Source organism: Thalassophryne amazonica, chromosome 10 (assembly GCF_902500255.1).
Source record: "Thalassophryne amazonica chromosome 10, fThaAma1.1, whole genome shotgun sequence".
In the NCBI taxonomy this organism is placed as follows: domain Eukaryota; kingdom Metazoa; phylum Chordata; class Actinopteri; order Batrachoidiformes; family Batrachoididae; genus Thalassophryne; species Thalassophryne amazonica.
This window is the reverse complement of record NC_047112.1, coordinates 63,962,395-63,982,880: the sequence shown is the minus strand read 5'-3', so window position 1 is coordinate 63,982,880 and position 20,486 is coordinate 63,962,395. Positions and strand designations below refer to the sequence as shown.

Sequence of the window (20,486 nt, the reverse complement as noted above, 5' to 3'; positions counted from 1 at the left end):
CTAAGAGATCGGTCGGCCTCAAAGAGATTCTGGCAAACCGTCCGATGCCTCAGGAGGCAGAAGCAGCTCTCCACCAGCACTGTTTACGGTGCAGGTGGGGAGCTGTTGACCCTGACTGGGGATGTTGTTGGGCGGTGGAAGGAGTACTTCGAGGATCTCCTCAATCCCATCATCACATCTTCCGAAGAGGAAGCAGAGACTGGGGACTCAGAGGCGGACTCATCCATTACCCAGGCGGACGTCACCGCCTGGGTAATGGTTAGAAAGCTCCTTGGTGGCAAGGCTCCTGGGGTGGATGAAATCCATCCTGAGTACCTTAAGTCTCTGGATGTTGTGGGGCTGTCTTGGCTGACACACCTCTGCAACATCGCGTGGCGATCGGGGACAGTGCCTCTGGATTGGCAGACCGGGGTGGTGGTCCCTCTGTTTAAGAAGGGGGACCGGAGGGTGTGTTCCAACTATAGGGGGATCACACTCCTCAGCCTCCCCAGTAAGGTCTATTCCAGAGTACTGGAGAGGAGAATTCGACCGATGGTTGAACCTCGGATTCAGGAGGAGCAGTGTGGTTTTCGTCCTGGTCACGGCACACTGGACCAGCTCTACACGCTCCATCGGGTGCTCGATGGTTCATGGGAGTTTGCCCAACCAGTCCACATGTGTTTTGTGGATCTGGAGAAGGCGTTCGACCGTGTCCCTCGGGGCACCCTGTGGGGAGTGCTCCGGGAGTACAGGGTCCGGGGTCCTTTGCTAAGGGCTATCCGGTCCCTGTACGACCGCAGCAGGAGGTTGGTTCGCATTGCCGGTAGTAAGTCAAACCTGTTTCCAGTGCATATTGGCCTCCGCCAGGGCTGCCCTTTGTCACCGGTTCTGTTCATTATTTTTATGGACAGAATTTCTAGGCGCAGCCAGGGTTAGAGGGGGTCTGGTTTGGGAACCACAGAATCTTGTCTCTGCTGTTTGCGGACAATGTGGTTCTGTTGGCTTCGTCAAATCAGGACCTTCAGCGTGCACTGGGGCGGTTTGCAGCCAAGTGTGAAACGTCTGGGATGAAAATCAGCACCTCCAAATCCGAGGCCATGGTTCTCGACCGGAAAAAGGTGCTTTGCCCTCTTCAGGTCGGTGGAGTGTCCTTGCCTCAAGTGAAGGAGTTTAAGTATCTCGGGGTCTTGTTCACGAGTGAGGGACGGATGGAGCGTGAGATCGATAGACGGATCGGTGCAGCATCTGCAGTGATGCGGTCACTGTATCGGACCGTCGTGGTGAAGAGAGAGCTGGGTAGGGGGGCAAAGCTCTCAATTTACCGATCGATCTATGTTCCGATCATCACCTATGGTCATGAGATTTGGCTCATGACCGAAAGAATGAGATCGCGAGTACAAGCGGCCAAGATGAGCTTTCTCCGCAGGGTGGCTGGGCGCTCCCTTAGAGATAGGGTGAGGAGCTCGGTCACTCGGGAGGAGCTCGGAGTCGAGCCACTGCTCCTCCACGTCGAAAGGAGTCAGTTGAGGTGGCTCAGGCATCTTTTCCGGATGCCCCCTGGACGCCTCGCTGGAGAGGTGTTCTGGGCACGTCCCACTGGGAGGAGGCCCCGGGGAAGACCCATGACACGCTGGAGGGACTACATCTCTTGGCTGCCTTGGGAACGCCTTGGGGATCCCCCGGAGGAGCTGGGGGAGGTGTGTGTGGATCGGGAGGTCTGGGCAGCCTTGCTTGAGCTGCTGCCCCCGCGACCCGACTCCGGATAAAGCGGAAGAAAATGGATGGATGGATTGATGGATCAAATGTGCAATAAAACACTCAAAATTGCTAGATTTTTTTTGTTATTATTATTAGGGCTCGAGTAGGACAAAGTCCTATGAGGACCGTATTGTAATTATTATTATTATTTCTGATATCTGGTCTAGTAATTTTGGCCAATATTGGACCAATACCTATCCAAAATATTGGATCAACGCAACCCTTGTCTAAATAGCATTATTTCTGAATGTGTTATACAGATGAATAAATAGGATGCCAAAATGCAGACAACCACACACTGAATAAGTGAAAGAAGTGATTTTATTTACCAAAACGAGAAGAATAACAGTCCAAAAAACTAGGGATCTGTCCAAAAAGTCCAAAGTGTACCACAGGTGTGGGCAGAACAGGGGGTGAGGCTGAGCCTGGCTGACAAAGGAGGTGCATCAATGAACTAGCAAGGGGTGGATGAATGAGCGGGTCTTTAAAACCGCACTGCAGTGTTGTGAAAGTGTTGGAACACGGACCCACAACAGGGGGCGCAATGAACGGACAATGGAGAAAGTAAATAACAAGATTTACTACTGAACAAGCAAGAGTAATACAACAAACACAATTTAGGGTCGAATCCGCTGGTGTCGTGTGGGCAGGCTCGAAGGTAGGAGACGTCCGTCTCAGTCGAACCGGAACCACCCAGATCTCCTCTGCCACCGAACCCTGGAAATACTGGAACCGCCAAGTCCCGACTTCCCAGGTGGCCACTGCCTCCGCTCGTCGGATCCGGTACTGCTGGCAGGAGAGAGCAACAACACACAGGAGTGGATGAACGCACCCAGTTACAGAGAGGGGAGAAGCCGCCTCCACCTCTTGACAAAGTTCAGCAGGAAGGTGAGTACTTATCCAAGGAATAAGGTTCTTAGTAGTCACCAGTCCGGAAAAACGGTTTTGACAGTCTTAGTTAATAATGCAAAGTATACCTGCAGAGAATACTACCTTGGTCTTAGGTGATATCTCGGCACTGAGGTGGAGACGCCGTCCTCCTGATATACCTCGGTGCTGAGTGGAAACAGCTGTGTTTGGTGATGGGTGACAGCTGTCACCCAGATTACTCCCATGATGCGGCAGCGCCCTCTGGTGCCTGGAGCCCGCACTCCAGGCAGGGCGCCCTCTGGTGGTGGTGGGCCAGCAGTACCTCCTCTTCAGCGGCCCACACAACACTGCAGTAGTTGATTGATCGCAGGTGTGACAGGCAAGCCGGTCAGCCATGCCCAACTTAAGACTCACAAAACAATCACAAAAATGACTAATCCTCACACATTGTAGCTACAGTTCCCAACTCTTATTGAAGGGAATATTTTTTGTGACTTGTTTGTGTTTGGGTGTTGACTCACATGTACTTGTATGTGATTATATTCCCCACAGAGTGGCAGCCATGCTGACCAGTTTTATAGAAGGTCTTCTCTGCTGCCTTACATTAAAGTCAACCAATATAGTTGTTCCAATAGAAACCTCAGAACCTGCTGATGGCTACGAGTTTGTTGAGGTGAAGCCAGGCCGGGTTATGCGAGTTCGACGTATCATCCCTGACCGACCACTGGTAGAAGAACCAACTGGACAGGGTGGCACTGTCAGCTGCAGACGAAAGATCACAGTATATCGTAATGGACAACTATTTATTGAGAACTTAAGCGACACAGCAAGCACAGAAATAAACAATGGCCAGAATGGAGATACGGAGCCGAACACCACTTTGGAAGTTGAACTGGCCGATTGTGGCCACTCCTCGCCCCCTGTCAGTATTCCTGATGCAAAATCTGACACTGGAACAGCAGAAAAATATGGGACATCAGAAAGTGGAGCAGGAGGAGAAACACCTGCTGCTGAACAGACTGACATGTCGCAGCAACCCAGGAAGCACAGGCGGAAGCCCAAACGCACTGTGGTGATCGACTGCAAGAGGAACATATCAGCCTGTAAAGGGACACACACAGATGTGGCGCTCTTCTTCATTCACGGGGTGGGAGGCTCACTGGACATCTGGGAAAGCCAATTCGATTTCTTTTCCCGGTTGGGCTATGAGGTGATTGCCACAGACTTGGTTGGACACGGAGCCAGTTCCACACCACAAATACCTGCGGCATACACTTTCTACGCCCTTGCTGAGGATATGCGACTTATCTTCAAGCGATATGCACGCAAGAGGAACATTCTCATAGGACATTCTTATGGGTAACTAAACACTGTCCCTTGTTATAATTTTTAATCTATTAAGCAGTCTGTTTGTGATTTTACTGTCGCCAACCAAACAGTCCCCTCTAAAACTTGCCCCCCCTCTGTCTTCAATGCACATGTGTCATTTCAGAGCGTCAGCAGCAATTCACAGATTATCGCCTCATTTCTCCTTAGAACTGACTTTAGAATGATTTAAGAGGTTTTACTTTGTCATCTAGGTTAATAATCATTATTCCCTTTGATTGCTGTGACCGCTTTCCCTTCTTTTATTAATAATTCTGAATTTATGTGGAAATGATTGTTGCACAAAAGCTTCATATATCTGTCAATCAATCAATCAATCAATCAATTTTTTTATATAGCGCCAAATCACAACAAACAGTTGCCCCAAGGCGCTTTATATTGTAAGGCAAGGCCATACAATAGTTATGTAAAACCCCAACGGTCAAAACGACCCCCTGTGAGCAAGCACTTGGCTACAGTGGGAAGGAAAAACTCCCTTTTAACAGGAAGAAACCTCCAGCAGAACCAGGCTCAGGGAGGGGCAGTCTTCTGCTGGGACTGGTTGGGGCTGAGGGAGAGAACCAGGAAAAAGACATGCTGTGGAGGGGAGCAGAGATCGATCACTAATGATTAAATGCAGAGTGGTGCATACAGAGCAAAAAGAGAAAGAAACAGTGCATCATGGGAACCCCCCAGCAGTTTACGTCTATAGCAGCATAACTAAGGGATGGTTCAGGGTCACCTGATCCAGCCCTAACTATAAGCTTTAGCAAAAAGGAAAGTTTTAAGCCTAATCTTAAAAGTAGAGAGGGTGTCTGTCTCCCTGATCTGAATTGGGAGCTGGTTCCACAGGAGAGGAGCCTGAAAGCTGAAGGCTCTGCCTCCCATTCTACTCTTACAAACCCTAGGAACTACAAGTAAGCCTGCAGTCTGAGAGCGAAGCGCTCTATTGGGGTGATATGGTACTACGAGGTCCCTAAGATAAGATGGGACCTGATTATTCAAAACCTTATAAGTAAGAAGAAGAATTTTAAATTCTATTCTAGAATTAACAGGAAGCCAATGAAGAGAGGCCAATATGGGTGAGATATGCTCTCTCCTTCTAGTCCCCGTCAGTACTCTAGCTGCAGCATTTTGAATTAACTGAAGGCTTTTTAGGGAACTTTTAGGACAACCTGATAATAATGAATTACAATAGTCCAGCCTAGAGGAAATAAATGCATGAATTAGTTTTTCAGCATCACTCTGAGACAAGACCTTTCTGATTTTAGAGATATTGCGTAAATGCAAAAAAGCAGTCCTACATATTTGTTTAATATGCGCTTTGAATGACATATCCTGATCAAAAATGACTCCAAGATTTCTCACAGTATTACTAGAGGTCAGGGTAATGCCATCCAGAGTAAGGATCTGGTTAGACACCATGTTTCTAAGATGTGTGGGGCCAAGTACAATAACTTCAGTTTTATCTGAGATTAAAAGCAGGAAATTAGAGGTCATCCATGTCTTTATGTCTGTAAGACAATCCTGCAGTTTAGCTAATTGGTGTGTGTCCTCTGGCTTCATGGATAGATAAAGCTGGGTATCATCTGCGTAACAATGAAAATTTAAGCAATACCGTCTAATAATACTGCCTAAGGGAAGCATGTATAAAGTGAATAAAATTGGTCCTAGCACAGAACCTTGTGGAACTCCATAATTAACTTTAGTCTGTGAAGAAGATTCCCCATTTACATGAACAAATTGTAATCTATTAGACAAATATGATTCAAACCACCGCAGCGCAGTGCCTTTAATACCTATGGCATGCTCTAATCTCTGTAATAAAATTTTATGGTCAACAGTATCAAAAGCAGCACTGAGGTCCAACAGAACAAGGACAGAGACGAGTCCACTGTCCGAGGCCATAAGAAGATCATTTGTAACCTTCACTAATGCTGTTTCTGTACTATGATGAATTCTAAAACCTGACTGAAACTCTCAAATAGACCATTCCTCTGCAGATGATCAGTTAGCTGTTTTACAACTACCCTTTCAAGAATTTTTGAGAGAAAAGGAAGGTTGGAGATTGGCCTATAATTAGCTAAGATAGCTGGGTCAAGTGATGGCTTTTTAAGTAATGGTTTAATTACTGCCACCTTAAAAGCCTGTGGTACATAGCCAACTAACAAAGATAGATTGATCATATTTAAGATCGAAGCATTAAATAATGGTAGGGCTTCCTTGAGCAGCCTGGTAGGAATGGGGTCTAATAAACATGTTGATGGTTTGGATGAAGTAACTAATGAAAATAACTCAGACAGAACAATCGGAGAGAAAGAGTCTAACCAAATACCGGCATCACTGAAAGCAGCCAAAGATAACGATACGTCTTTGGGATGGTTATGAGTAATTTTTTCTCTAATAGTTAAAATTTTGTTAGCAAAGAAAGTCATGAAGTCATTACTAGTTAAAGTTAATGGAATACTCAGCTCAATAGAGCTCTGACTCTTGTCAGCCTGGCTACAGTGCTGAAAAGAAACCTGGGGTTGTTCTTATTTTCTTCAATTAGTGATGAGTAGAAAGATGTCCTAGCTTTACGGAGGGCTTTTTTATAGAGCAACAGACTCTTTTTCCAGGCTAACTGAAGATCTTCTAAATTAGTGAGACGCCATTTCCTCTCCAACTTACGGGTTATCTGCTTTAAGCTGCGAGTTTGTGAGTTATACCACGGAGTCAGGCACTTCTGATTTAAAGCTCTCTTTTTCAGAGGAGCTACAGCATCCAAAGTTGTCTTCAATGAGGATGTAAAAACTATTGACGAGATACTCTATCTCCCTTACAGAGTTTAGGTAGCTACTCTGCACTGTGTTGGTATATGGCATTAGAGAACATAAAGAAGGAATCATATCCTTAAACCTAGTTACAGCGCTTTCTGAAAGACTTCTAGTGTAATGAAACTTATTCCCCACTGCTGGGTAGTCCATCAGAGTAAATGTAAATGTTATTAAGAAATGATCAGACAGAAGGGAGTTTTCAGGGAATACTGTTAAGTCTTCTATTTCCATACCATAAGTCAGAACAAGATCTAAGATATGATTAAAGTGGTGGGTGGACTCATTTACTTTTGAGCAAAGCCAATAGAGTCTAATAATAGATTAAATGCAGTGTTGAGGCTGTCATTCTCAGCATCTGTGTGGATGTTAAAATCGCCCACTATAATTATCTTATCTGAGCTAAGCACTAAGTCAGACAAAAGGTCTGAAAATTCACAGAGAAACTCACAGTAACGACCAGGTGGACGATAGATAATAACAAATAAAACTGGTTTTTGGGACTTCCAATTTGGATGGACAAGACTAAGAGACAAGCTTTCAAATGAATTAAAGCTCTGTCTGGGTTTTTGATTAATTAATAAGCTGGAATGGAAGATTGCTGCTAATCCTCCTCCTCGGCCCGTGCTACGAGCATTCTGACAGTTAGTGTGACTCGGGGGTGTTGACTCATTTAAACTAACATATTCATCCTGCTGTAACCAGGTTTCTGTTAGGCAGAATAAATCAATATGTTGATCAATTATTATATCATTTACCAACAGGGACTTAGAAGAGAGAGACCTAATGTTTAATAGACCACATTTAACTGTTTTAGTCTGTGGTGCAGTTGAAGGTGCTATATTATTTTTTCTTTTTGAATTTTTATGCTTAATAGATTTTTGCTGGTTGTTGGTGGTCTGGGAGCAGGCACCGTCTTTACGGGGATGGGGTAATGAGGGAATGGCAGGGGGAGAGAAACTGCAGAGAGGTGTGTAAGACTACAACTCTGCTTCCTGGTCCCAACCCTGGATAGTCACGGTTTGGAGGATTTAAGAAAATTGGCCAGATTTCTAGAAATGAGAGCTGCTCCATCCAAAGTGGGATGGATGCCGTCTCTCCTAACAAGACCAGGTTTTCCCCAGAAGCTTTGCCAATTATCTATGAAGCCCACCTAATTTTTGGACACCACTCAGACAGCCACCAATTCAAGGAGAACAGGCGGCTAAACATGTCACTCCCGGTCCGATTGGGGAGGGGCCCAGAGAAAAATACAGAGTCCGACATTGTTTTTGCAAAGTTACACACCGATTTAATGTTAATTTTAGTGACCTCCGATTGGCGTAACCGGGTGTCATTACTGCCGACGTGAATTACAATCTTACCAAATTTACGCTTAGCCTTAGCCAGCAGTTTCAAATTTCCTTCAATGTCGCCTGCTCTGGCCCCCGGAAGACAATTGACTATGGTTGCTGGTGTCGCTAACTTCACATTTCTCAAAATAGAGTCGCCAATAACCAGAGTTTGATCCTCGGCGGGTGTGTCGTCGAGTGGGGAAAAACGGTTAGAAATGTGAATGGGTTGGCGGTGTACACGGGGCTTCTGTTTAGAACTACGCTTCCTCCTCACAGTCACCCAGTCAGCCTGCTTGGGATCTGCCAGGGGGAAACTAACGGCGGCTAAGCTACCTTGGTCCACACCGACTACAGGGGCCTGGCTAGCTGTAGAATTTTCCACGGTGCGGAGCCGAGTCTCCAATTCGCCCAGCCTGGCCTCCAAAGCTACGAATAAGCTACACTTATTACAAGTACCATTACTGCTAAAGGAGGCCGAGGAATAACTAAACATTTCACACCCAGAGCAGAAAAGTGTGGGAGAGACAGGAGAAGCCGCCATGCTAAATCGGCTAAGAGCTAGTAGCTACGCTAACCTAGCGGATTCCTAAAAACACGCAAAGTGAATAATTTAGAGGTGATTCAGCAGAAGGAGTGCTTTAGTTAAGGCACGTAAAGATTACACTGGGAAACAAATCGTAATCTAGATAACTAGATCAATCTAACTGCGCAGATTAAACAGCTAACAGATACAGAAAAACACCGCTGTGCTCCGGAACAGGAAGTGATACAATACCGCAGTGAGAGCCAACCACCAGTAGAGGCAAGCCAAGTCACTGAGATAGATGATGACCGGAGTGCAGTTTTAAGCAGAAACGAGGTGATAATCGGTGAATCGCTTCTGACGCTCCAAAATGATGCATGCACAGTGAAGTCAGGGGGGACCAAGTTTTAGGGGGGACCATTTGGTTGCCAACACTAGTACTAATTTTTTATTGCTAATTTTTTTGAAGAACTGCCATATGATTAAATAAATTTAATCATACAGGGCCAGATTATAATATATTACCTCAAAGTATGATACACGAGAAAGGTCTACCCACAACATGAGCAAGCACATTGGTGAGGAAACACTTCCTCAGTGTTTTGTGATTACAGGGAGAAACCTCCAGCAAACCAGACTCAGTGGAGTGACCATCTGCTATAGCCATAACAAGACAAAATGTACAAGAGATTGCTAGAACATACAGTGACAGAAATGTTATAGCTAAAACAAACATATATTACAGGGTAGTTTGGACAATGATGGGATAGTTGAATGGACAACAACAAGATGCATACAGTATCAGAATCCCAAAGAGTCATTCTGTTACTGAGATCAGTCATTGAGGTAGGAGAGCCCATACCTCACCCCAAGTCAGATGTACCTCCAACCTCTTTACAGCGTTCTACATTGCTGGTGTCTAAATCAGTAATATTAGTACCCATGCAGTCATTAAATTAATAATTACAGGTCAGTCATTTTTTTGTGTATATTTTATTATGAATTTTCATTAAAAATATAAATTTAATTTAATTAGGTTATAATGCACCAAATCACAGCAAAAGCCATCTCAAGGTGCCTTACATAAAACAAGTCAACATAAAATTTAATAAATAATTAAAAATGAATAATTAAAAAAAAATACATAAATAAAAACAGAAGTAAAAGAATAAAACAAATAAACATAAAAACTATTCATAAGAAAGAGAATAAAAATAGGTTTTGAGTCTTGACTTAAAAATGTCCACGGACTCAGACTGCCTTGTTGCTTCTCCTGGTCATTCTGGTACTTACTACAGAAATGTTGTATTTAATTTAGAAGTTGAGATGATTAAAGACTGTGTCATTCTCTGTAATCATTGTTTTTCTTACCCCCCAAAATGTTGATTTAGCCAGTGGACTAATGGATCCTCAACTATATAGGGCAGGGGTGAGCAACTTGTTCCAGAAAGGGCCAAGAGGGTGCAGGTTTTCTTTGCAGCCACTGACTCCACCAGGTGATTTCAGTGATTAACTGATTCCATCTGCTCAAAGTGATATTAATCAGTATCAGTAAATCATTCGTGAAAATTGTAAATAATAATGGACTGAGGCAACTCCCTTGTGGTACTCCGCATAATACCCTTTTGGTGTTAGAAAAACTGCCATTAAAAACGATAGCGCAAAACCATAACAAGCAAGTTTTTTCAATAACAAATTATGGTCAATGATATCAAAAGCAGCAGAAAAATCGAGAAACACAGTACCAACTATGTTCTTCTTTTCAACTTCTCTGAGCCAATCATCCGACATATGAGTCAACGCCATGGCAGTGGAGTGACTCTTGCTGGAATGGTACAATATTCATACCATTGAACTCATAAACATTCCTTATTTGTTTTATATAACGGTGAAAATAGATCCTTGTTATTTGATGTTTTATTAATTTATAAACATATTATTAATATTTTATATTAATAATATATTAATATATTAATTTTATATTTGTATTTTATTAATTTCTATACAACAGAAAAGGGACTCCAACACAAACTTTAAAGAGGAGTCCAAAATTGTTCTCAGTAGTCCGTGATGCCATGCACTGAATTTGTGTGCAGACCGCCGTCTGCTTTTCTCACTCCAGCGAAAAAATGCGTCAGAAATTTTTCCAACTTTTCATCATAACTTCATCCTCTTCATCCTCACAACTCTTTATGCCTCCAGATGGTTGACCCACATGACAGTGTGGGTCACCAAAAGCAGCTGAGACAAATTTGATTGGTCCTTATTTTGAATATGAATAAGCATCCTCTGTCTCAGTGTTGCCAGTTTTGCAACTTTTTGATCTTCCCAAGTAAATCCCATCTAGCAACTAGAGACAAATCTGGCAACTTTTATCCTGGATACCAGGAAATCTCAATTCAAGTTATACTGAAGAACATTTAATTAATGTTTGACAGTAGTCATTGTTGTGAGGTTTACACTGCCATTTTTCAGCTTTGCTGTCCAGTTTAAACCAGTGGTTATAAACATAATCTAAAAAGTAATCACAAGTAATGTTATGTTACTCTGATGAAGTTATTAAAATAGTGACATTACTTATTGCACTTTTTAACAGAGTAACTAGTAATCAATTTCAAAAGTTACTTTCCTAATCTTCCCTTCATAGGTTTCATTATCTGAATGAAATTATGAAAGGAACCTAAATATTGTAACAAGACACAGTTACATTACTGCTGTTTTACAGAAGAAAATGACAGAGAGAAGGAAATGAAAGACAGAGCAGCACAGAGGTGTGAATGAGGAAGAATGTGCATGTGAATGAGTGGATTCAACAAGTTGGAGAATTTCTCCACAACCTGTACTGAAAACATTTAAATGTGACAGTTGTGGACGGCGGCAGCACAGTGACTTAGGGGTTAGCACCATTGCCTCACAGCAAGAAGGTCAAGAAGGTGTGGCTTTTCTGTGTGGAGTTTGCATGTTCTCCCCGTGTTTGCGTGGGTTCCTTCTCGGAGCTCCGGCTTCCTCCCATATCCAAAGACATGCAGGTTAGGTGAATTGTAAACTTTAAGTTATGGTGTGCATCTGTTTGTTTGTCTATATGTGGCTCTGCGACAGATTGGCGTCCTGTCCAGGGTGTACCCCGCCTCACGCCCTGTGACTGCTGGGATAGGCTACCGGCCTCCTGTGACCCTCAGTTGGCATAAATGGTTGAAGATGAGTGAGTGACCTGTGGATGGCAGTTCATTAATACTTTATATTGATAATGAGGAATAAGAGTAATGAGGATACCTGCCTGCCCTCAGTGCATCAAACTGAGTCAAATGAACTGTATTAAATATGCTATCCAACCAAAAATGACTTTCACCACCTTTGGGATGACCTTGTCTTGTAACCAGCCTTTTGTTCTGTCTGCACAGTGTGTCATTTTGTACGTTCCTGGCCCACGAGTATCCAGAACAGATCCACAAGATGGTTATGATCAATGGAGGTGGCCCCACAGCTCTGGAGCCCAGTCTGTGTTCCATCTTCAACCTGCCCACATGTGTGTTGTACTGCCTCTCCCCGCTGCTCGCCTGGAGCTTTCTCCAGTAAGACAGAAAGCAACCTAAGAGTGACAGCAGATAACTGCTGAGATAAGTGACAGAACTCATAAGTCAATAATAATTAGCCAATCTGTTGTCAGATCAATTTATCTCTTAGGACCCTATCTTGGGAATCTATGGTACATTATTTATGGAAAAAGTGCATTTGGGGCATGTTCATCCCCACTTTGCTATTTGGAGGGTTTTATAATCTGAGTGCAAAATGAGGTGCAGAGTGCAAAGGTGGTTGTATTTAGTCACTTAATGAGTCATGGGTGTATTTTGGGCAGAACATGAAATAAACTAATCCGACTGGCATTTGTCATCACCTTTGACAGTCGCAATGCTTTAGAAACACTGCTCTAGTGACTTGGTTGCGACCACGCCACTGCCAGTTTACTTCCGCGTCAGCTCCGTTGCTGGAGTGAAAATGCACAGCTGTCGACATGTTTTATCAAAGAGATACATTGTGTATTTGGGAGTGGTATTTGCTCTTGAATTCCAGATTTAAGTAATTATTTGTTTGAATTTAATTATATTTCTGTTGTTGGGGCCTTAGTGTGGCTTTCAACTATTCAGAGCGTTTGCATAATGGCATCCGGGGGGGCGATATAAAACCAAATTAACAGCACAAGGACTGACATTTTGTCTGTACCAACTTGAAGCTGGACGATGGAAAAATGATCCTACACAATGGCTGGATGTTCAATATCCTGATATTTATTCCTACCTAATAGACAGACCAGGTATTTTTGTATTTTATATAACAGCTGAGTGGATCCTTGTCATTTGATTGGTGCTTTGTCTGTCACGTGACATGGATTATTCATCCAATTTGTGTTGCATTGCATTTAGAGTGCAGTTTGGTTCCATATGTTTGGTACCATTGCACTCTGCACACACACACACACACACACACACACACACACACACACACACACACACACACACACACACACACACACACACACACACACACACACACACACACACACACACACACACACACACGCACCAACAAACACATACACACACCCAAAATCCACTCCGCTGTAAGCCATCTGGATGCATGAAGAGCTGTTCAGATGAAAAGCTGAAAAGCTGACGTGATTGTTGGCTGGACTGAGGAACTACACAAAGTCTTTTTTATATGGAAGTACGAAGTCAGTGCACAGCATCACCGGACTACACATTACAATTTGGACTCCTATTTAAAGTTTGTTTTGGACTTTAGCAGCAGTGGAACACCAAAATGTAAGTCCCTTTTCTGTTGTTTATAAATTAATAAAATATCAAATCACAAGGATCTGTTTTAGCCGTAATATAAAACAAATAATGTTTTTACATTCTTTCAATGGAACAAATATTTCATTCAGTGAAAGCTGGAACATACCATTCAACTCGGCTTCGCCTCTTTGAATGGTATGTTCCAGCTTTCACTGAATGAAATATTTGTACCTTTAAACTCATAAACATTCATTATTTGTATATTATATATATCATTTACATCATGTATGAATTGTGAATTGCTGGTCTGCCCCAGGAGGGGCTGTGCTGCTGATTATTTTCCCCCAAAGTAATGCATGGATCAATGTGATGCATAATCCTCTTGGTCTGTCTTGATGGATTTCAATTGTCTTTCTCGCTTTGTTGGTACAACCCACTGCCTCGCATTGCCCAGGCATGTAAAAAAAAAACCAAACAAACAAAAACTGGTGAAAATGAAAAAACTTGCATCAACTTACACTGTCTGCTACTGATTGTTTACACTCCAGCCGGCGTTGCTAAGCACGTTGCTAAGAACTCACAGACGGATGTGCGACCGAGTCAATAGAAAGTGGATTCACGTGACAGGTTTTCTGCACCAGAATGTATCAATGGAGAGCAGCCACCAAAGCACTCCAAGGTGAAGCAGTAAAGTGAAATTGTGCATTTCTCCATTAGCGTTTACTTTTATTTTGCTTGATGGTTGTTTTCAGTTCAGTTTCACTGTGCTTACAGACAGAGTGTTCGTAAGTTACATAAGGTGCATCTGAATATTGTGCCATATAAATACCAGAAAAACTCAGAGATTAACGTTACACCAGGATTTTGTTTGTCTATGGTTCGATTGCTTTCTGCTGTCATGATAACAATCCATCAGAACTGTGCCTGATGCAAGACCACATCTCACTTTAGGGCCCCTTCACAAATAGTGTGAATAAGTACAGCTCAGGGCGACTCATGGCGAAACAGCTCGTATGAGCGAACCACAGAACATTGCTCTGACGGGCAGGCATGCACAATCCCGGTGCGACAATACGTGCATGAGACGGTGTCTTTCGAGCAGGAACACAGTGTTCCATGGGATGAGGTGCACCACATCGCGCCGCTGATGTGGAGGAAAATAAAATAAAACCAGCTGTATAATGGGTTGATATAAATAATACATAAAAGGGGACACAATACAGAACCCCATGGTTAAATAACCCTGGTTAAATAAAAAAAAAAAAATGCCTCATGAAATCCAAACCCACACAATCTGATTACCAGATGGAAACTTTACCACTGCGCTACAATCACTGTCTTGTAACAGGAGTGTGAAATGGCTAAAATCAACAAGCAGATAAACGTATTTTCTAAAAAAGAAGAAAAAAAAAGCTCTGTGATAACTGACCAAACAGCATTTGGTATAGCGTATTTCTGCTGATATGTGACTGAAAGTGGTGTATTTGTCACACTGTTGGGTTGTCCTGGTCCTGCGGCGCTGCTCACAGCCCTCATGGCCCGACAAGCATGTCCTGTCAGACATGACATTCAGATCGCCTGCTGCGTGTCCTCATGAACTGATGGTCTGTTTCTCCAGCCCGTCTCAAAAGTGATACATGTTTTTATGTATTTCCACACAAACACACACATGCGTGTGCTCGTCAAAACACGGGACGTGTGCTGCAGCTATGACATCCAGGACCAAAGATGGTTCAACTGCTGTGGGCAGCCAGCCCAGCCATGCCCCCTTGTCCTGTCAGCACACAGACCAAGATGTCCCTCTGTGATTGGATGAGAGGTGCCTCTATCCACATGTACACGTGTTGTGGGGGGAGCCAACACTCTGGCACGCCACATGTACACTCGGCAACTTCATAGTCGTGTGGCACTTAGATAAGCTTCACATCCACCTCGACAGTGAATGTCTGGTGACTGTTTTCATGATTTCATGACACATTTTCTAAGTGCCACTCGAGTGGTGTTGGATGTTTGTGCGTGTCAGCTGGAATTTTGCTGACACCTGCCGTGAGAGGGTTTGATGGGCTCTTATAGCGCACACTGTCTTTCAGCCACTGGTGTGGGCAAATAGTTGTAGCAACAGCTGTACGAGGCAGCTACAATTTTACACGTTTTGCATATGATTCCTGCTTCATGCGCACTTTATGCGCAAATCGACTAAATTCATTAGATGGGGTCGCACAGCGCACATTCTGTCTTTCAGCCACTGGTTTGTGCAAATAGTTGTAGCAACAGGTGTACAAGGCGTTCGAGGCAGCTACTAATTTACACATTTTGCATGCAATTCCTGCTTCATGCACACTTCGAACAAATTTGCACTATGTGTGAAGGGGCCCTTAAGAACGACACACCCATGGCTGTACTCATGAGCACATCTTTACTCCCTTGTTAGGTGACATGGGCACTGGATGTGAAAATTACAACAGCATCAATTTTATAGTATGAAATACATTTGCACAACACTGCTTTGCAGTGGGTACAAGATAGGGCCCTTTCTGTGTGAAATTAGAGAGGATTTATGGAATTGATCCCTCTGTGATTTTTCCATCTTGCTTGCCAGTGCAGTAGGAGCATTTTACAAGCTGCCTATATGTTTATTTCAGCCACTGTCTGATTATGTATTTAATAATTCAGCCACTCTATTTATGTCCCCTTCAGGGCTGGTTTTGCTCAACATGGCACCAAAGAGAAGCAGCTGCTAAAAGAGAATAATGCCTTCAACGTGTCGTCTTTTGTCCTGCGCTCCATGATGAGCGGTCAGTACTGGCCCGAGGGAGATGAGGTCTACCACGCTGAGCTCACAGTGCCCGTCCTGCTGGTTCATGGCATGCATGACAAGTTTGTCCCCATTGAGGAGGATCAACGCATGGCAGAGGTAACAAGACCGGAACAAGCTAACGAAAGCATCTTTAATTGTGTTATATTCTCAGGATCCAAACAGGAACTGAATATGTTTAATAATGGCATACTTTAAACTGATCATTTCCTCATTTCCCTCCGTGAGCCACTTGAAAATTTAACAGCTTCTTTTCTAGCAGTGATGGTAATTGGGCAGCGCAGTGTCATTTGAGGGGTAAAATATGATGCATATGATGTAGTTTCTCTATTTCAGAAACACGGCACTTTCTCTGAGTTTTTGGGCAGATTACACGCAAAGTGAGATAACAAAGAAAAAGTGACGATGCGGTGGGAAAGTGGACGTGTTGCGGTTTGTTTATGACCCGGCGTTCAAATGTGTTGAAGCGCTTTTGCAGGGGAGAGAACGGAGCTACTGTGGTTAGCTGTGTAGGCTAACACTTACCGACACAACGTCTCCCATTTGCCTCGTCTTCCCTTCTGCACTTGGAGCCGAAAAAACTACACTTTTCGCGACTGCTTTGGTATACACAGGATACACCATTTTCCCGTTAGAATTGGCGCTGTTTGTGCAAAGAGACTAAGTGTTGGGAAAGTGTAGTGCCACGGACCCACAACAGGGGGCATAAATGAACGGACAATTGATAAGCCAAAATATAACAATTTAATGTTGCAAACTGTGCACAACGGAATACAGACAAATGCAGTTTGAGAATAATAGTCAATTATATGAAAAGTGACATGTGGGCAGGCTCAAGGATAGAGGATGTCCGTCCAGAGAAGAGCCGGGTCCCACACGGCTTCCACCGCCAACGGATCTGAAGAACACCGGAGCCGACAAGTCCCGAATCTCCAGGTGGCCACCGTCTCCAGCTGTCAGACCTGGTACTGCTGGCAGGAAGCAGAGACAGTTAATGGTGGGTGTGTGGATACACACCCAGTAAATCCTCATACACAGAAAACTTCCTCTGGGAGGGAGCACCTCCACCTCCGAAATAGGAACACGATAGCAGCTCCTGTTACCACTTATCTGGTTGGAGTGAGAGGCAAAGACGTCGGCACTCTCACTGACCGCCAACCCAGCTGACAGGGCACCACAGGACAACGGCTGCAAACAGATCACGCGTAAGTCAACGTTCAGACACAGCAGAGAATATTACCTAGTTAGTAGATGATATCTCGGCAGCGAGGTGGAGTTGCTGCCCGGCTTTTATGGTGATGCGGTGATGATGAGTGACAGCTGGTGCTGTTGATGAGTGACAGCTGTGCCTGAAGCCCGCACTTCAGGCAGGGCGCCCTCTGGTGGTGGGCCAGCAATACCTCCTCTTCAGCGGCCCACACAACACTAAGCCCTGGGCGGAGTGTGGAAGTGTCAGCACAAACCATTCGGAGGATGGGGGTTCCAGCGGAAACCATTTTAAACCGGCACGTCTTAAACAGGCAGGCCCGCGAGGTGACAGCGAGTATGCTTTAAGTTTACCGAGCCGGGCTGAATGGTTTGTGCTGAAACTCCCACACTCTGCCCAGGGATTCTTTGCCGTGTATGTGCCGGCTGTCCTCAGATGTGGTCAAATCCCATGATATCATGTAGGGGTTCAAACGAGACTGGCATTACGCTTCAACCTCAGTCCAATTTAGTCCATACTACAAATTTTAGATGTGTGTATGTGTGCTTGTGTTTAAACCAATTAAATTACAATAAATACATGATGTGCTTTGGACAGCAATTATCAACAGTAATGTAATATGGTTTTAGTTGGGTTAAAAAAATACAGACCTGCTTTTGGGGGGCTTTATTTTGGAAAACTTTGGCATTGTTGTTGTAGCATCTAAACTTGTGTAGAATGTGCAGAAATAAAGCTGGTGTTTTGGGTTTTTAAGATTTGTCATGAAAAGAATTTTCTTTGCACCACTATAATTTTATTCCTTAGCATTAAAATAAGGGATTCATAATATAATGCCAATATGATCAAAATTCACAGTGTCTGGAAAAAAAATTTGAATTTTGACCCCTGAAGAGGAGAAATTCAAGCGATCAGATGCCATTGACCTACATTTGGTGACATCATAGACCATGTGAGGGCTTTCCTCAATCTGCGCAAGGGATGCTGGGAAGGATATGGTGACTGCCAATCAGAGTAAGGAAAGGGAGTGCAACATCAGCTGGTTGTTTTCTTGAACAAAATGAACAAAGATGGCAGAAAACACTCAGAAACAGCTTATTTCTGTTACTATGCATGTCCCAGGAGCACGCGTCATGCAAGTGGGTCAGGTCACAAATAACCTCAATCCTCACACATGCACACATGCGCTTCCTCCTGCAGTCCATCTGCACGGCAGTTATGAAAGAAAAGGCAATATTTGGTATGGAATTCTCCCCAGATAAATGTTCTCTTCATTAAAATGAGCTACAAAAATAAACCTACAATATAATCCTTGGATTTTGATAGAAACTAAATTTTGTCAGTTTTGTGAAATTTGGAAGGCTGTGGAGCTTTAATCTCGGACAGAAGGCAAGAAATCCTTCTTTATTGTTAATGAACTCAGTAACACAGTTCTCCACCTCCCACTAAAGAGGTACCAACTCTTTACAAACAGACAGATAACCCCCCCCCCCCCACTTCCTATTTTTCTGCAACTGTAGCACTTTACACTTTAATATTTCAATTATAGTTGGAATCGATGCAACATTATGCATCAAAATTTTGATGTTAAAGGTTAGGAAAAGTGCAATATTATGCTTTGAGTGCAAAATTATTGTTTTAGTGGTCAGCGTGTATTGTCACATTTTCCCATATAATGTTGTAGTGCGACATTATCCGTTGGTATGATATTATCGTTTGTAACGGGGGGGGGGGGTTCTATGTAGCAGTAGTAGCAGTTCTTCATAGTTATTGACTCCAAAATGCGGCTTTTCATTTTTTTTTTCCATCCTTTCTGTCAGATCCTCTTTATGGGCTTCCTGAAGGTCCTGAACGACGGCAGTCACATGGTTATGATGGAATGTCCTGACACTGTCAACACACTTTTGCAAGAATTCTTCCTCTGGGAGCCCGCTACCCCTCTTCTTTCAAAGAAAGAGCCAAGAATACGTCCAGAGACTGCCAAAGCACAAAGTGATGTGAAGGTGACATCTGAACCTGCCAAAGTCCAAGCTGAAACTGGCAAGCAAAGCTCGTCAAATGGTTCTACCCAGGAAAATTCAGACAGCAGAACTCGAAAGTGACTACGCTCACTGCACTTTGGCTCAACTTAAAACTGAGCATCCTGTGGCTGAAGACAGTGTCACATGTCACGTTATGTTCTGTGTGTCCTCGTGAAGTCAGCTGGTTTGAGTGGCTGAACAAATTCCCACTTTGTCCAAATGGCTCAAGCTGAAGTTGGGACATTACAGAAAACTGGAGCTGAGTTTCCTTCAGTTGTGTGGCTGCAAGGACACACAACCTGCAGCTTCGCAGAATGTGTCAAGAACAGAAGGCTGAAGGTAGAATGCCAGAGCTGAAGATGAACAAGATGATGATGACAAGAATGATGTAGGTGCCTTATCTGTGTGAGACCAGCAAGACTGACAATCAGCAGCTGTTACCAAAGTGTGGATCAATGAAAAGGTTTCACCTGTCACAGCAGAGGGTGAAAAGGTAGTGATGTCCTTCTGGAATGTGACTATGTGCGTTTTTGTTTTCTTTACATAGTCCCCTTCAAGGTCAACACATTTCTGACAATGGTGCTACAGTGCTGAGATCACTTCAGAATAGAAGTTCTCATTCTGATGGTTAAAAAGCCCCAAGTTGCTCCCGATGCGAGCACTTTGACAACAGTGTATGTTTGTGTGAATGTGAGGCATCACTGTAAAGCGTTTTGAGCATGAAAGCGAGATATGAATGTAGTCTATTTACCATAATCACACACTCGAACTTTATTTATTTATTTTATTTCCTTTATATAGCGCCAAGTCACAACAGAGTTGCCTCAAGGCGCTTCACACAGGTAAGGTCTAACCTTACCAACCCCCAGAGCAACAGTGGCAAGGAAAAACTCCCTCTGAGGAAGAAACCTCAAGCAGACCAGACTCAAAGGGGTGACCCTCTGCTTGGGCCATGTTACAAACATAAATTACAGAAATAATTCACAGAACAATTTATGGACGAATATACAA

At 43.6% G+C, this 20,486-nt stretch overlaps 1 protein-coding gene across 1 annotated transcript; it reads left to right on the top strand.

Moving 5' to 3' along the window:
* The first annotated feature begins 3,163 nt into the window (after positions 1 to 3,163).
* On the top strand, positions 3,164 to 20,232 carry abhd8b (abhydrolase domain containing 8b). The gene is made up of 4 exons (XM_034180838.1): positions 3,164 to 3,966; positions 12,044 to 12,214; positions 16,133 to 16,349; positions 19,275 to 20,232. Exons 1-4 carry the CDS (start codon positions 3,170 to 3,172, stop codon positions 19,554 to 19,556), a joined length of 1,467 nt encoding a protein of 488 aa, XP_034036729.1. The 5' UTR covers positions 3,164 to 3,169; the 3' UTR covers positions 19,557 to 20,232.
* Positions 20,233 to 20,486: the final 254 nt, after the last annotated feature.

Coding starts and splice junctions, on each gene's coding strand:
- abhd8b (XM_034180838.1), top strand. CDS start 3,170: ATGCTGACCAGTTTTATAGAAGGTCTTCTCTGCTGCCTTACATTAAAG. Junction 12,215..16,132: donor CTCGCCTGGAGCTTTCTCCA/GTAAGACAGAAA, acceptor TGTCCCCTTCAG/GGCTGGTTTTGCTCAACATG. Junction 16,350..19,274: donor AGGATCAACGCATGGCAGAG/GTAACAAGACCG, acceptor CCTTTCTGTCAG/ATCCTCTTTATGGGCTTCCT.